This window comes from Felis catus, chromosome E1 (assembly GCF_018350175.1).
Source record: "Felis catus isolate Fca126 chromosome E1, F.catus_Fca126_mat1.0, whole genome shotgun sequence".
NCBI lineage: Eukaryota > Metazoa > Chordata > Mammalia > Carnivora > Felidae > Felis > Felis catus.
In genome coordinates, this window is record NC_058381.1 from 13,427,593 (window position 1) to 13,445,196 (window position 17,604).

The 17,604-nt window shown below is 46.0% G+C and overlaps 2 protein-coding genes and 1 long non-coding RNA gene across 28 annotated transcripts in view; 2 read left to right on the forward strand and 1 right to left on the reverse strand.

Annotated features, from left to right (window-relative positions):
* ITGAE (integrin subunit alpha E) overlaps positions 1-3,626 on the forward strand; it is a 75,623-nt gene extending 71,997 nt beyond the window's left edge. For 14 of the 16 annotated variants that reach the window (XM_045043979.1, XM_045043986.1, XM_045043985.1 and 11 more), the window contains 1 exon segment: positions 993-1,322. In XM_045043979.1, coding sequence (XP_044899914.1) covers positions 993-1,088 — 96 coding nt within the window. In that variant the 3' untranslated portion in view covers positions 1,089-1,322. 16 annotated transcript variants of the gene reach the window in all.
* On the reverse strand, positions 1,185-17,449 carry LOC111557798. The gene is made up of 3 exons (XR_006589280.1): positions 17,314-17,449; positions 5,294-5,474; positions 1,185-3,382 (listed from the first exon to the last, which is right to left on the reverse strand). It is a non-coding gene; the product is annotated as an uncharacterized LOC111557798 (long non-coding RNA).
* P2RX5 (purinergic receptor P2X 5) overlaps positions 3,081-17,604 on the forward strand; it is a 29,967-nt gene continuing 15,443 nt past the window's right edge. For 8 of the 11 annotated variants that reach the window (XM_045044064.1, XM_045044065.1, XM_045044070.1 and 5 more), the window contains exons 1-3: positions 3,081-3,170; positions 5,369-5,494; positions 16,777-17,321. In XM_045044064.1, the coding sequence (XP_044899999.1) occupies positions 17,185-17,321 (137 nt within the window). In that variant the 5' untranslated portion in view covers positions 3,081-3,170; positions 5,369-5,494; positions 16,777-17,184. Of the gene's footprint in view, positions 3,171-5,368; positions 5,495-12,701; positions 17,322-17,604 lie in introns of those variants that run through there. The other 3 variants (XM_019817310.3, XM_045044066.1, XM_045044069.1) reach the window with 3 other exon arrangements.

A 17,604-nucleotide genomic window follows, 5' to 3' on the forward strand; every position in this document is an offset into this window, starting at 1 on the left:
CCAGGTGTCAGTCATCACACTGTATTATAATTATTTCTGTTCCTAGTAGATTGTGAGTTTCCCTTTTATTTTTTTCCTCAGTTTTTTTTTATAATTAAGTAATCTCTATACCTAACATGGGGCTTGAACTTAACAACCCTGAGATCAAGAGTCTCATGCTTTACCAACTGAACCAGCCAGCTGCCCCTAGATTGTGCATTTCTTGCTGTAGGAGGCCATACTGTCTATAGTAGGCTGAGTATTTTTATATCACTAAGATCCATTATAGCCAAAATTATATTTTGCAGAATTAGTTAAGTTAAAAAAAGGTTAAGGAGCAGGGCACCTGAGTGGCTCAATGGGTTAAGTGTCTGACTTTTTTTTTTTAATGTTTACTTATTTGAGAGAGAGACAGACAGACAGACAGTGACCTGGGGTGGGGCAGGGGGAGAGACAGAGGGAGACACAGAATCCAAAGTAGGCTTCAGGCTCTGAGCTGTCAGTGCAGAGCCTGATGCGGGGCTCAAACTCGTGAACCACAAGATCATGACCTGAGCCGAAGTTGGACACTTAACTGACTGAACCACCCAGGCGCCCCATTAAGTGTCTGACTCTTGATTTTGGCTCAGGTCATGATCCTAGGTCATGGGGTTAAGGCTTGCATTGGGCTCCTCACTGAACTTGGAGCCTGCTTGAGATTCTGTGTCTCTCTCTCTTTTTCTCTTTCTCTTTCTCTTTCCTCTGTTTCTTCTCTACTCAAACATGCTCTCTCACTCAAATTTTAAAAAAAAGGTTAAGGAGGTTTGGGGTTTCAGAGGAAGGTGGAAAATCACTTCTGACTGGAGAATGAAAAGGCTTGTGGAAAGGTAGCATTTTAAGACTGATCTTGAAGGATCGGATTATCAGGGAGAAATTCAGAGGAGGTGTGAGAAGTTCTAGAGAACTAGATGACGGTTTTCTGAAACAGATGGGTATCTTAGGCCTATAATGGGACTTCCCCTCCTTTGTTTTAGTTTGGCTTTTTTAAAAGAAAATACCAGCATCTGAACTTGGACAGCACACGGAAGGCCTCGCTGAAATCAGAGAATCTGCTCACAGAAGAAAATTAGGACCAGCTTCCTCATCCATTGGGAGAGAACATCAGCTAGTCCTTCAAGTTCTAGAGACTTGGTGTCGTTACTTTTTTTTTTTTTTTTTTTTAAGATGATCTAGAGCAGAATCTAACAAATTGTTAATGGAACGTTGTTTTTTAACCATACACTGTCCCCAGAGTGTCTGTGTATTGTGCAGAAAATAAACTTGGGAAACATTTGAAATTAAATAAAATTAAATTTTCCTTTAAAGAAGTGCCTTTAATACAGAAATATACTTTGTGATATTTTTTTTCTCCAAGAGGAGGTATAGCAATTTCCAACCTTATTTGCCTAAGAATGCTTTTTTCTTGGCATTTCCATTGATGTCTCCCAACATAGTGTTCTACAAAGTACATCTTGGGGGACAGTGGTCAAAAGATCCTGGCATTTTCAAGATCCTAAGATGTGGCCTATTACTTCAAATCAGAACACAAAAAAAGCACGCCTGGAACAAATGTAAAAAGTAGAAAAACAGAGGTCACCAAAACAGGAACTAGAAGGTGAGGAGAAAAGCAAGACTGTTCTGTAATTTCATTTCTGTTGTATGTATGAATGCATCTATTTAATGCACCGTGCTAATCCTTACCCAGCTTCCTGCTCAGTGAATTGCTCAGGGAGACTTCTGTTCCTTGGTAAATACTGTCACCAGGAGAGAGCATTCTTCCACAGGAGGAGATGGAACCTGGCCTGGGAGTTGGGGGCACAGAGATGAGGGCCTAGTTACAGGCCGGCTTCGCTCTTAGTATCTTATTTTATTTTTATATCCCTTGCTGTCAAAACTTGGCCCCATCTCCCCACTTTTAACCCTGCAATGGAACAGTCTTTGTTTTCATGGATCATAAAAGTCATTGCAATAAATTAAATGGTGTATCAGTATATAATGTAGAAAGATATCCTTGTCTTCTTGATCTAATTCAGATGCTTTCGTTATTTTTTTAATTTTTAATTTTTTCTGAAATGTGTGTGTGTATAAAGTGCAAATTAGGGACTGAGTTTTGCTTTTTGTTTTGTTTTTCTCCCAGAAGCATAACGAACTTTCACAGCACCATTAACTGAAATAACCACCTCCTTTTTGCTTATTCATGCTCTCCCATTTCGCAGGGGCTAAAAGGCTTCAAACATCTCCCAGACTCCTTTGAGGTGGGTTTCTAATTTCGATTTTGCCAGTGAGAGGCACTTGAATGAGAGTGGAAGGTGGAAAGATAGGAGGTCTTTCTTTTGGTTGCGGCAGCAGTGGTGGAGCCAGGTGAGTACAGACCCCTGAGGGGCAGTGCGACAGCACGGCCCCTCCCTGCAACTCCCGACCTCTGGGTGGTACCAACTCTCCCGTTTTTATCTCCCAGCTCTCCCAACAGATTTGAAACACAACTCTTATTAGTAAATCACTTTCTGCTTGAAATATCTAGAGTGGTTTCTGTTTTCCTGTTGACCTTGAGTCTAACTATATTATTTCCAGTGAATAACAGCTGTCTCTATGTCATTTAATGAAATGTCCATTAATAAATTAAAATTCTGCTGTTACTACTCGTGAAATTCCTATGAATGCATATAAATTCTGGAAATTTAATTTTGTTTCACTGATCTGTTTGTTCCTGTACCAGTACCACAATTGAAGGAACACTTTTTAGCATTATGCAAACGATAAATTCTAAACAGCACAAAGGTATCTAAAAAATAAAAAGTTAGTCTCCCTCTCCTCTCCACCTCCAATCTCTTTCCAAAAGCAACCACTGTTAATACATTTTTAGATATTCTTTAAAAATATTCCTCTGCATATACCAGCATATGCATATCCACGTGTGGATAAAGGAATTAGATTGTATAGATTGTTCTCCCTCCTACTTTTTCATCTAATGGATTTTAGGCATCTTTTGGTAGCAACCTCTGCAGATCTACCCCATCCTTTTTAACAGTTCCATGATACACTGCATTGTATTTACCTAACAAATCCCTACAAGTGGATATTCAGGTTGTTTCTATTTCTTTCCTTCTTTTTATTACAAAGAAAAGGTGTGATGAACATCTCTAAACACGTATCCTCCCTGGTGTGCTTTTCAGGTATGTCGATGGGTAAGTTCCTAGCACAATCACTGGCTCCGAGATGACGTGCATTTAAAATTTTGATAGACGAAATAAGTCATGGGAACGAAAGGTACAGAACGGGGATTGTAACCAGTGGCATTGTGACAGCACTAAATGGTGACACACGGTAGCTACACTTGTGGTGAGCACAGCAGAACATGTAGAGTTGTTGAATCACCGTCGTACGCCTGAAACGAATATAACATTGTCAGCTACACTTCAATTCAGTTGTTTTTGATGATGACAACCTCCAAAAGGTTTCTACCAGTTGACACCCCCACTCAGAGAATATCAAAGTGCCACCGTGTCCATTGCCACCAGCTGGGCATCATCACATTTTCACTATTTTGCCAACCTGATCATTGTGGAAAATGGGATTCTGTTTTTGATACCAGTTTTCATTATAACTTTGCAGTAAACTGTGATACCTGATAGGACATTTTCATTCTTTTTTTTTTTTTTTTTTTTTAATTTTTTTTTCAACGTTTTTTATTTATTTTTGGGACAGAGAGAGACAGAGCATGAACGGGGGAGGGGCAGAGAGAGAGGGAGACACAGAATCAGAAACAGGCTCCAGGCTCCGAGCCATCAGCCCAGAGCCTGACGCGGGGCTCGAACTCACGGGCCGCGAGATCGTGACCTGGCTGAAGTCGGACGCTTAACCGACTGCGCCACCCAGGCGCCCCTTGGACATTTTCATTCTTAAGAAAAATTACTGCTTCTATTCTTTCAGATAATTCTTAATATCAGTGTTTCAGATTCCTAAAAGAAAACCTTTGAGGTTTTAATTTAAATGTACAGATTAGGCTGGGGCACCTGGGTGGCTCAGTCGGTTAAGCGTCCGACTTCAGCTCAGGTCACGATCTCGCGGTCCGTCGGTTCGAGCCCTGCATCGGGCTCTGTGCTGACAGCTCAGAGCCTGGAGCCTGTTTCAGATTCTGCGTCTCCCTCTCTCTGACCCTCCCCTGTTCATGCTCTGTCTCTCTCTGTCTCAAAAATAAATAAACGTTAAAAAAAAAAATTAAAAAAAAATAAATAAATGTACAGATTACGTTGAGGAGAACTGCTTTCTTTACGGCATTATTTTCTTACTCAGAAATAAGACATTTCTCCACTCGCTGAGATTTTTGAAAACACCCTGCAGCAAGGTTTTATAATTTCTTTCAGAGATCTTAATTTATGAAGACTTTTATTTCCAGCTGTATTGTTGGTTTTTTTTTTTTAAGTTTATTTTTGAGAGAGAGAGCGCATGTGCACACATGCCAGCAGTGGAGGGGCAGAGAGAGAGAGAGAGAGAGAGAGAGAGAGAGAGAGAGAGAAAATCCCAAGCAGGCTCTGCACTGTCAGCACAGAGCCCGATGTAGGACTTGAATTCCCAACTGTGAGATCAGGACATGAGCCAAGAGTCAGATGCTTAACTGACAGCCACCCAGGCTCCCCTATATTATATTTTTTATTGTTACTGTGAAAAATGTCTTTTTCCCCTGGCTGATTATAGACCTTGTATTTAGAAAATTTGTTCTTTTGAATACCTTATCTGGCCATCTTACTGAACTCTGTTTTTTTTAAATAGCTTTTTAGTTGATTCTCTTGGATTTTCAAAGGAGAAAATCCTGTCTGGAAATAATGGTGATTTGGGGGACGCCTGGGTGACTCAGTCGGTTAAGTGTCCAACTTTGGCTCAGGTCATGGTCTCGCAGTTTACGAGTTTGAGCCCCACATCAGGCTCCGTGCTGACATCTCGGAGCCTAGAGCCTGCTTCAGATACTCTGTCCCCCTCTCTCTGTGCCCCTCCTCCACTCATGCGTGTGCTCTCTCTCTCTCTCTCTCTCAAAAATAAATAAATGTTAAAAAAAAGAAATAATGGTGATGTGGAGTCTTTCTTGTATTTGTACTCTTTTTCACCCTTATTTCTTTGACTAGAACTTGTAGAGCTCTGGGAAGTTAACTTTGCCTGATGTTAATGGGACTGCTGTGTGTACCCTCCACTGTCTGCCTCACAGCTTGCCCATGGTCTCACTCCCTGCCACTCTGCTTTTGGCAATTTCTGGGGCTTGGTTGGAGAACCCATCCACTTCTCATGGAGCGTCTTATGTTACCTGTGTTAAATCACTGGCTCTTTAGCGTGATTAGCTTTTCTGCTGATCTGATTCCATCTGCATCACTTCTTCCAGGAATTCCTTCATATTTTTGGTTCCTTTATTGTATCATTCTCCGTTTCCAATGCTACCATGGACTTCTTCCCTCTTTACATTTCTTGAGTTACTTCAGAGGATTTGTCTTTGAAGGCAAAGAAAGAGGTAAGTTTGCTTAGATATTTTCCTATTGTTGGATCCAGGAGTTATGTCCAAGTTTGCAGTGTTTTAGGTGATTTGCAGCCCTTGGATTTATATTTTTTTAAAAAATTATTATTATGGGGCGCCTGGGTGGCTCAGTCGGTTAAGCATCCGACTTCGGCTCAGGTCATGATCTCACGGTCCGTGAGTTCGAGCCCCGCATCGGGCTCTGTGCTGACCACTCAGAGCCTGGAGCCTGTTTCAGATTCTGTGTCTCCCTCTCTCTCTGGCCCTCCCCCGTTCATGCTCTGTCTCTCTCTGTCTCAAAAATAAATAAATGTTAAGAAAAAATTAAAAAAATATATTACAAATAAGATCCTACTCCCATTATAACAGTCAAACCTTATATTGACCACCTATGAGCTATTGACTGAGCTGTGCTGATCTGATTGGAGTTAAACCAATGCAATTGTAGTCAAGAGACTGTGTAAGGGACCAGTCTGAGAAGGGAAAGGACTATTATAAACAGAGACATGATTAGATTTTACAAATTCATCTGCTATAGCTTGGGCCAAGGCCTTTATTCTAAAAGATGCTTTTCTAGTGCCAGGCATTTTCCATTTCCTGTTCATCCTCCTCTCCCTGAGAACAGGAAGTGCCAAAGCTTGTATAGATACAAGGACAATGGGTTATGGCCACTGTCTTGACCAGATAAGGACCAAGATGGAGTCAGCTTGACACTAGCATGGGGAAAATGCCCCTTGTGATTTCTCTGTTTTCATTTCCCCCGTTAACACCTAGTGAGCACAGATTCAAATAACCTTTTTCTCTTCTGAAAACATCTGAACTTTGGTTGTTGAAGAAGGCATGACATCAAGCAGATGTGAAAACCTTAATCTGGCAAGCTTGTTAGGCCTAATTAAATTTTGAGAAAGGATGCTTCATATGGCAAAGCTCAGCAGTCTTACGTTATCTGTATATAGTGAAAGGTCTATGCACATCTTCTGTACCCTTACAAGAAGGGAAATTAGGTATTTTAGGGATATAGGTATTTTGGGGTCTCCTAGCTATAATTAGTAATGGTAAACCTTGTAATAGTGCCAGAATTTTACCATTTTTTTTTTTTAAGATTTTATTTTTAAGAAATCTCTACACCCCACGTGGGGCCTGAACTCACAACCACAAGATCAGTAGTTGCATGCTTCATCCACCGACTGAGCCAGCCAGCCACCCCTACCATTATTTTAAGAACAGATTTAGTGGGGCATCTGGGTGGCTCAGTTGGTTAAGCCTCCTCCTTCGGCTCAGGTCATAATCTTGCTGTCTGTGAATTCGAGCCCAACAGCGGACTGTGTGCTGACAGCTCAGAGCCTGGAGCCTGCTTCGGATTCTGTGTCTCCCTTTCTCTCTGTGCCCTTCCCCTGCTCATGCTCTGTCTCTCTCTGTCTCTCAAAAATAAATAAACCTTAAAAAAAATTAAAAAAACAAAACAAAACAAAACAGATTTATTAAATGGAATCAAGGGAAACATTTAATCACTTTAGGAAGAGTAGTTCTAGTATCAGAGGTCAGGAAGTAGCTGGACGCACCTAAATAGACAATTTCCAACTTCAGTTAACTTGACTTTGATTAGTGGAAGTATATTTTGGAAAGTACATAACTAATAACACTCTCACAGTAAGATCATAGTGAAAAGTGAAAAACTGCCTTTGTCACACCCTGCCCCACCCTGTGGCCCTCCTTAGAAGCTGAGGTGAACTGGTGTGGTGTACATCCTTCCAGGCTTTATCCTGTGCATTTGTAAATATTCACATAAATACGTATATAGTACATAGTTTTGGGGTTTTGTTTTGTTTTCCTTCTTTTTTTTTTTAATAGCATTATATACATTTTTTTAATGTTTGTTTTTGGGAGAGACAGAGCACAAGGGGGCAGGGACAGAGAGGGAGACACAGAATCCAATGCAGGCTCCAGGCTCTGAGCACAGAGCCTGATGTGGGGCTCGAACCATGAACTGTGAGATCGTGACCTGAGGCAAAGTTGGATGCCTAACTGACTGAGCCACCCAGGCGCCCCTGTTTTCTTTTACATAAATAGAACCATATATTTTGCCATTTGTGAGAATTTGTGACCATTTTCAAGGAACCAGTGTCAGAGAAAAAATTCTGCTGACAAATGTAGGTGGAGGGGATGGGGAGAAGTGACACATTGGTCTAGTGTGTCTTTGGGGAATTAATAACTGTGCAGAGCTCTTTACAGTATAAACTGTAAAGAGACCCTTTCAACTTTTCCAAAAGTGGAATTAAAGACATTTTTGTAATTGCTATAGGATGCCAAATAGCTTTCCAGAAGGACTGAGCCATGTTACATGGTTATCAGCAGCATGAACATGTCCTGGGATCTCTGTTTTTACTTGACTTATTTGCTTAATGGATATATAATCATAGCTTTAGTTTACCTTACTTTGTTGGCAAGACCATGTACTTTCCCATGAAATAAGAAGACATTTTGGGGGGGGGACGCCCGGGGCTAAATCGGTTAAGCATCGGACTTCGGCTCAGGTCATGATCTCGCGGTTCCTGGGCTTGAGCCCTGCATCAGGCTCTCTGCTGTCAGTGTAGAGCCCACTTCGGCTCCTCTGTCCACCCACTCTCTGCCCCTGCCTCTCTCTCTCTCTCAAAAATAAGTAAACAACAACAACCACCACAAAAAAGATGGCTTTTTTGTGCCCTCTGTGCTTTACTTTCTTGTCCAGTTCAAATGTGGCCCTGGTTCCTTCTCATTAGCTCCTCTGGACTGCACCATCTTCTGGGATAGAAGTAAGAGGTGTATTTCTCCCTCTGAACTTTGGAGGTCTCTGGGTGAGTAAGGATGCTTTGACTCAGATAGAATTGGAGCAGTGTGACCTCCAGAAATGGGAGAACTGAGTTGTGCAGATTTACCGGTGGGCATCAGGAAGCACTAGTCCTTCCTGGTGGTCTGTCTGAAAGAGGAACTCTTCCCAAGTACCACAAAGGAGCCAGGACCATGGTTCCAATGTCCAGGAGAGCCAGTTGGAGGCTCTGTTCCTCCCCCTCCCTCCTCCCTGAAAGAAGTTCTGGGACCCCATAGCCAGTTGCAGTCCTGAGGGCAGAGTTGGGGGGGCGAGTGGCTGGTGATTGAAGACGTGTCTCTGGGAATGTCTTCTTTTCTGTCTAGGGCCTGGGAAAGGGGCCCGGACTTGCCCTGCCTGGTGTGCCGGCAGATGTTCTCATGATCTTGGCTTTGGTTTCTGGGATTTGACTAGTGTCCTACTTTGGAGTAATCTTTTCTCTCTTCAGAGCTGTGAGTGAGGTGTAAGATTAAGGTTGGAAGGCTGAGGTGGGAGAAAACACCACTGACCCACTTTGATTCTGCAAAATTTGAGATTTCCTAGTCTAGGAAAAGGGTACCAGCCTAACTCCTGGAATTCTACACTGGGGCTTGGGGTCCTTTGTCCAATGATGAAGAACTCACCTAGTGAGTGAGTGAAGACTGGCTAGCTAGTAAAGGACACTAGTACCACTAGGTCAGGGGTTTCTAACTTTTTTCCTAGGCCATAAACCCCTCTGGTGGTCTGGTGAAACCTAGGCACCCCTTTTCAGATTTCTCCCAACATTGTATTATGAAAAGTTGAATTCTGCGGTTGCGAACAGCTGTCTTCCCACCATCTAGTTTCTTCCATTAACATTTTATACTATGCTTGCTTTATCACATATTTTCCCATCTGTCCATCCATCAGCTGTTTTCAAGTACATAAAAATAAAAGTTTACAGGGGCACCTGGGTGGCTCAGTCGGTTGAGTCCGTCCGACTTAGCCTATAGGGTCATGATCTTGTAGTTCATGGTTTGAGTCCTGTGTCGGGCTCTGTGCTGACAGCTCAGAGCCTGGAAACTGCTTCCGATTCTGTGTCTCCCTCTTTCTTTGCCCCTCACCGGCGCATGCTCTGTCTGTCTCTCTCTCTTTTTTAAAAAAAGTTTACAAAGAACCAATTATATTGAAATACAATAATCAGAATATTGAAAAGTTCTTATGGAGACTCATGTGCTGCTTTTTTAAAGCAACATGTCTAATAACTACCCTTCTTTTATTTACTTTTTAATGTTTATTTTCGAGAGAGAGAAAGAGACAGAGTGCAAGCAGGGGAGGAGCAGAGAGAGAGAGGGACACACAGAATCCGAAGCAGGATCTAGGCTCTGAGCTGTCAGCACAGAGTGCGACATGGGGCTCAAACTCCCAAACCGTGAGATCATGACCTGAGCTGATGTCAGACATTTAACTGACTGGGCCACCCAGGCACCCATTAACTACCCATCTTTTAAAGTAGTGGTGAGCTTAAAATGTATTTTGAGATATCTGCAATAACTGTAATGTGGGAAAATATCTGTAATTTCTATTGGTGTGAAGATACAGATACTGCTAACATGGCCATGTTTTGTTGCCTACATTCATAATTAAAGGAAATGTTACATTTCAGTTAAAGAGTGGTAAAAAAAAAATGTAACATATAGAGACCTCCTACTTCATATGTTCTGGTGCATTTAATAAACGCAGTGTCCTAGGGGCACCCAGGTGGCTCAGTTGGTAAGTGTCTGACTCTTGATTTTGGCTCAGGTCATGATCTCACAGGTTGTAAGTTCAAGCCCTGCATCAGGTTTTGTGCTGACAGCATGAAGCCTGCTTGGGATTCTCTCTCTCCCCGCCTCTCTCTCTCTCTCCCCCTCTCTCTCTCCCTCCCCCTCCCCTGCTTGGGCTCTCTGTCTCTCCAAATAAATAAATAAACTTAAAGAAAAAAAAAAAAAAGCAGTGTCCTACCCTGGGCTTTGTACTTTTGCAGCTAATCTTAATGATCATTCCAGAGAGTTTTAGCTCTGTTTTCTGAAGGAAGAAACAACCCCACAGGTCTAGTTATAGCAGAGCTGTTGGAACAACAGCAGATTTTTGGATCTCCAAATCGAATGGTTTTTTCCCACAAAAGCTTCCTGTCAGCTTGGCAAGACGGAGCTGACAGCCCGGGGCGGAGTGGCGGTTTTCAGACTTTGCTGGCCCAACAGTTGCAGGTGGCTCAGCTCTTCAGGTTCCTTGGCCTTGCCCACTAAGGGCTGTGATGCTCTGGCCCAGCTCGGGCCTGAAAAAATCTGCTTTTTTGGCAAGCCCTCCAGATGATTTTCATGCAAGGGTCACCCCCTGGGAGATGCTAATTATGAGATCAAATGTGTTCATCTGATTACGCTTCTGTCAACGGATAGGCCTTAGCACACAGACTTGGAGCCTTGGTGACCTAGAAGTTGCTTCAGGAGACAAATTTAACTTAATGCTCTGGCAGAATTATCTCTGAAATCTATGAATATGCACAGGCTTAGTCACTCTGTCCTCAGACGCTTCAAATATGCCGGCTAATGGCCAGAGGCATGGTGATCAGGAATCAGTCCATCCTCCCTCCCTCCATTTCTTCCTTCCTTCCTTTCTGTCCCCCTCCCCCATCTCTTATCATTCTACAAGCCTCCGTGACCACCTACTCGATGAAGGCCCCGTGGTACAAAGTAAGGTAAATCCCTTTCCTGCACTCATAGTCCTATATGACAGATATGTATCCCATGGTAACTGCCTAAATCGTACAGATCTTGTCCTTTGGGTATTTAGGGAAGGAGAGGGGGTCCTGGAAGCCTTCATGAAGGAGACAGACCCCTGTAAGGTGAGCCTTGAAGCCATGGAGGACTGAGGGGAGACCAGCCGTGGCAAAGGCACAGAGGTTGGAAAATGACAGATGTGGTAAAGCATGTGAGCCAATTCGGCTGAAGCTGAGTGTGCATGATGTGGCGTGTGAGCTGGAAAGGCAGGCAGGGACAGTAAGTACGATCAAGAATCACCTAAGGAAGAATTGTGTACAGGAACTACGTGAAGCACAACTACTCACGGTGTATTTTTCATACGAGGATTTCCTGCACGTTTTCATTTCATTACTACCTCAGTTATGTGAACTGGAGAATGGAGGGGAGTGGAAGGGATGGCTGTGAGGAATTTCCCGAAGGTTATGGGAGAAAGCCCTGCAGGGAGCAGGAGGAAGGAAAAGATGAGTTTGCCCTAAGGCACACCTTGTGAGAGATGTCGCTACTCTGAGGGTTTGGTTGACTTGAGTGAATCTTTAGCCTTTTTAGTGCTCGGCAGACCATCACTTGACTCTGCCCTTTTTAAGTACTTGATATCTCCGTAGAGTTTTTCCCCAGGTTGCATTTTGAGAACTAAGTAATGAATAACAACCCATCAATTAAGATGGGTCACACAAGCCACTGATGGACTCAGAAATGCTTCCCACAGAGAGGAGCCACCTTTTCCTGTTGACTGTACTGAAATGGCATTAATAATGCATCTGCTATTTCTTAAATGGACCAGTAATGTCTATTAATGGAATGTGTTTATCATAGAAGGACTATCGGAGGAAAAGAAAAGCTAAAGGACAAGTTACTTTGCAAGGTCTTTTATTGTGAAACCCTTCCCACACCCACTCTTACTGTGAAACCTTTCCCACTCTTGTCCCTTCTGGGCCATCCAGGATACTCAGGACTCAGAAGGAAACCCAGGTCTGCCGATGGCCCTCTAAGGCCTTATGTTGTGGTGACCTCCTCCTCTTGTGCCCCAGCACAGACTGAAATCTACCTCTAGGCCTTGCATGAACCCTCCTCTCTTAGGGGTGGGAAATAGAAACACATTCGCTGTGTGTAAGTAATATCTGAACCTCTGCTGCAAGAACCATATTATTATATGGAATTTGTGGTTTTTAAATTTCTTTTTGTCTTCCTTTAATGTTTTGGAGAACAGTTTTTGTTGGCCTCCTTGGGCTAAAGGGAAAGCTTTAGTACCTAGGGGAATTTCCACCCTTGCTAGGGCTATAGGGAAAAGTATGTCTTCTGAGGCCACAGGGTGACCAAGTGCTACCTCCAAGCCTCTGATGGAAACGCAGTGATGCTATTGGCTACTCCTGTGGAGCCACCCACCTGCAGGCAGAGTGGTTTCCCTCTTAGAAGCTCCTCATCTCCTAGAGATTGGGAGTTTTTCCTGATTAAAGGGGCGATTTCTGGGGCACCTGGGTTGGCTGAATCGGCTAAACGTCTGACTTCGGCTCAGGTCATGCTCTCACAGTTCGTGAGTTTGATCCTCACGTCAGGCTCTGCACTGTGAGTTTGAGCCCTATGTTGGGCTCTGTGCTGACAGCATGGAGCCTGCTTCAGATTCTGTGGCCCCTTCTCTCCTTGCCCTTCCCCTGCTCATGCTCTGTCTCATTCTCTCTCTCTCAAAGATACTAAACATTTGAAAAAAAGATTATAAAGGGGTGATGTCCTTATAATTCTCCTGCCTCCAGGGCCCACTCTATTGCACCATACCCCCTCCCTTATGATCTACAAAATTCGTGGGAGAAAGAAGAGAGAATGGTATAGAGAAAAGGTTGGAGTCAGAATCAGGAGGGTCTGTTTCCCCTTAAATAAAGAGTCCAGCACATTTCTTTGGGGGAGACATGTGAGGGCTCTGTCTGTGTCAACTTCAACATTTGAGGATCCATCATGTTTTTAACTAGAAATTATCCCAGGACCCGGAGGAGACCAAGATGGCCACAGCAGGGGGTCCAAACCACACAGAATAATAAGCTTAAAATGTTGGCAAGTCTTAGGAGCAAGTGAGATGATATAAAAAGAAAAAAAAAAAAGGCCCTTTAGAAATTCATTTTCCAAAAAAAAAAAAAAAAAGAAAGAAATTCATCTTATAATTCCCTATCACTTTACTGCTGGTGCCTTAACTCTTTCAGCTGGACAAAGTCTTGTGAACCAGATGAGAATGGTTCACTCACTGCCAACACTCATTATAATGAAGCATCATGTAGACGTCTTTGGGAGAGGGGAAGGAAGGGATGTGGTGGTGAGCCAGGGAGGGGTTTTCACTACTTTGAAGACAGGCCATTCACCCCTGACCCCTGACCCAGGAAGTGAAGTTTCAAGGCACGTGGTCAGTTCTTGGCATGCCAGAATGTGCTCCACCCCCCGCAGCAGTGGGAGCTCCTGCAGAAGGTGCCCATTCTCTTGACGGACCCCTCACTCCAATATGGCATCATGAGAGAATCCATTGCCCTCTGCGGAGCTCTATACTTCTGGGCCTTGGCAGTGGCTTCCCTCCACAGCAGCAGGGCAAACGTGGGAGCTACATACTAAAGGTCATCCAGAGGAAGCCACAGTTCCAGAGGGCTGAGCCCTGAGTGGATGGCTGGGAGACCTAGGACTAATTTTAGCTTTTTAGGTGACCTGGGACCTTGTTCCATCAAATGGGTAATGGGATTGACAGCTACCTCTCTGGCTGGGTTCACAGAATGAGTCAAGTGAATTGATGTGGAAACTGTAAAGCACTGTGCTCATGGTGACAAATGGAGATGACCGCTGGGGTTGGAGAGCCAGATCACCTGGATTCAAATTCTGGCTCAGATGCTTACTCGTAGACTCATCTAGCCTCTTAGGGAAAAATAAAGATAATGATTGTACCAACCACGTAGGTGGTTAGGGTGGTGATGATTAAGTGAGCCCACACACATAGTGCATTTAGAAGAGTGCTCGGCAAGTAGTGAGTGCTAAGACATCTGGTAATGGTGACGATACTGGAGCAGGGTGCCTTGGGGCTTGTAAGACGAGATAGGGTTAGGTAGAAGCTGGAAAAACTATCAATCAAAAGCAGTAGGCAATTTTCTTTCAAGTGGAGAATTCATCTTGGATCTGGAAACATCCCTGACTTAGAATTTGAATGATGGAGATGTAAAGTGCATAGGCCCCTTCTCCTGCCTTGGGTATATTGGGTGTTTGGCTGAACTGGTGGGAGTGGTGAGCTGGCCTCCCCCGTATGGAGGTAGATTGCAGATACTTGGGTTTGCAGCTTTCTAGAAGCATTTTTCACAGTGTTGTGACCCTCAGCCCCAGGAAGAAATACGTTCCACATCACATGGACACACTCATACTAAAAACAAAAGTTTCATGAAAACTATACCTACCCTACACTAGTATTTTCGCTCTCATTTTTGCTTTTGCTCTTGAACTCTTCAACTCTTGAAATGTCTCTCTCTCTTTTTGAATGTGCTTGGTTGTAACCCTGTAAATTGATACCATGACCCACTGATGGGTCTGGATCTAGCAGTCTTAAGGAGCTGCGCCATAAGGGAATCCACAGGAAGGGTCTGGCCCGGCTCTAAGAGTGGCCCTTTCCCCTTCAGTCTTCCCTCATGTGGTCCCTAAAGCTTTAGGATAGTTGTGTCAGAAACCGCAGCCTGGTCTTGGCTGAGTCATGGGGTGGTTTGAGAGGGGCTGCCCACACTGGTGGGCAAATAAGTGCAGAGACCCTTCTCTAGAAGGGTTTAGAGTGGCAGTTATATGTGCCACAGAGGGCAGGGAGCCTTGCATTTCAGCCTCTGCCGCAGCACACAGTAGGTACTCGGTAAAGTGAGAACAGGGGAGAGTGCACGGGACTGGAGTTAGTGCTACGCTATGCCCTATGACCTGGGGCCTCAGTGATCCAACCTGCAAAATGAAGGCCGTGGCCTCTAGGATCTCTCAGGAGAACACGCAGGCCATGCCACAAAGCCTGGAACTCCCTTTGTGGGGTGGAGAGACCCAGTGGGGCACATCCTATACGCGGCCTATGCAAGGGTGAGGGGGCTCTGTGGGGGTGATGCTTTCCAGCCTCGAACTCTTCAGGCCAGATCTTGAGATCTTGAAAGGCCTCCTCGTGGGCTCAGGTTAATGGGAATCTTCACAGATGTGGTGTCACTCCATTGAGGCTGCCTCTCCCCTGAGTACTGGAGATCCATGTGAGAGGAGGGCTGAGGAAGAGGCCTGTAGGAGAGTGGAAGGGAGGTCTGGTGACAATTCCCAAGCCTCCCCCCCAGGATGACATCAGCTTCTAAAATCCTTAGTCATGACTGGGACAGGGTGGCAGCTCCAAATTTCCTCCCTATTTAAAAAAACCAGGCCTGATTTTGTTCACTCACTCAACATATATATATATTGAACTAATATATGGCAGATACAGCAGTAGGCATACGATACAAAGATGTCAAAGGCAAGGTCCCCATCCTCCAGGAGCTTTCTGGTCTTAGTGGGGGGCACAGTCAATAAATAAGCAAGGTCCTATCCAAGAATGACAAGTGCTTTCAGGGAATAAGAAGGGGTAATAATGGAACAGAAAGTGACTGGGGTGGGGAACCTAGGAAGGAGGGGCAGAGAGAGAGAGGGAGACAGAATCCCAAGCAGGTCTCGTGCTTGGGTCAACACAGAGCCCCACGTGGGGCTCCATCTCACGAACGTCAAGATCATGACCTGAGCCCAAATCAAGAGTCAGATGCTTAACCCACTGAGCCACCAGGCGCCCCTGTAGTTTTTACTTTTAGAGGCACATTTGGTGAGCTTTCGGGATCCTTCCAACTCCTGCAGCCTGTGGTTCAGGGAAGGGAACTTCTCACAGGTATATGAAAGGCCAGGGTAGATAGAGAAGCCAAACTTTCTGGTCAGGTGGCAGGATGTAGAAAGTGAGTGGGTGTACTGTGTTAGCTCAAGGCAGGGGGTGGAGGGGGGGGCACACATAGCTCGCCCAGGGGGCTGCCTCTCCGTGGCTGTTGTAACTTCTAAAACTGATCTCGGACATGCCCTCCTTCATCCCAGGGCTCACACCCTCTCATTTCATTTCACCTGTTGTGAAGAGGGGTGCAGGGTTAGCACCCTAGACTAGGCCCATCTCTTGCTTTGGGGACCTATCAAACAGTTGGTCTGAACCCCCCCCCCCCCCGGGGCATATTTTATGATCCTAGGTTTTGGTTGCCTGCATCTCCACACCCCCAGCCCATCTGTCTGTCCTAGGTGTGGTGGGCAGTTCTTCATGCTGTGGGCGCTGGCTGGGGCCTGCTTGCCAACTGACCCCCTGGGAACGTGGGGTTTTAAAAGAGAGGCAGCTGCCACAGTAGGAACACCCACGTAAACACAGAGGACACAGGAGCCGTGGGTCGGGCCTGTCTTCAGTGTTTTCAGCCTGAGTGGTGAGAATCAAGGTTCCCCAGAGAGCAGGAAAAATCAAGAAACCTGGTGTGTTTGCCTCCAACGTTTTTTCAACCCCTCCTCACTTACTGCGCTGTAGGTCCCTCCTCCCCTGGCCTCAGTTTCCCTATCTATTCCATCTATTCAACGCCCCCTGGGATTTCTTTGGGAGTAGAAAAAGGTGGGTTTGAAAAGCAGCCCTGCCTACTCTCCTCTCCTCGCCCCTGCAGCGCCGGATTTCCGATTTCCTGCGCCGCACGTGCGGTCCTGCGCCTCAGGAGTGCCCTCGCCGGCCGGTGGCCCGGCAGATGGTCGGGGTGTCGCCGTCAGCAGAGGAGGAAGAGGGCGAGGTGGCAGCAAGGTCGCGGCCCGGCGCCGCCCCCGTCCCCATTCCCACCCCCACCCCACCCCCACGCCCCGGGCCCCGGCCGCGGCTTCCGCAGCCTCGCCCGCAGCGCCCGGTGCCCCCGCGCGCTCCTCGCCCTGCACGCCCGGCCGGCGACCCCGCTGCTTGGAGTCGCGCCCTCGGGAGCCGCAGTGCCGAGCCTCCCAGGACCCGCGGGGAGCAGCAGCGAGAGGCGACTCCCATGCGGCACCGGAGCGGAGGCCCGGGCCGCAGGCGCAGGTGAGGCAGCGCCATGGGGCAGGCGGGCTGCAAGGGGCTCTCCCAGTCGCTGTTGGACTACAAGACCGAGAAATATGTCATCGCCAAGAACAAGAAGGTGGGCCTGCTCTACCGGCTGCTGCAGGTCTCCATCCTGACCTACCTGGTGGTGTGAGTTATCCGGGGGCTGTCGGGGGGTGGGGGAGGCGCGGGGCCGCGGCTGCCCCCTCCAGGGACCTGGGACCTGGGACCTGGACGAGCGTTCCTCGGGCTCGGCCAGGGGCTCTTAGGTCTAAGGGTGGCAGGTAAGGAGAGAGCCCTCTTTCCCCACCGGCTCTGGAGGTGATGAGATGCGGGCAGGGAAATCTGTGTTCCTTCATTTACCAGCCTCTCCGTGGGCAGCTCCTTCCTCTGGGCCGGGGCCCTGGGGTCGGGGCCACTCGAAAGGGGCAAA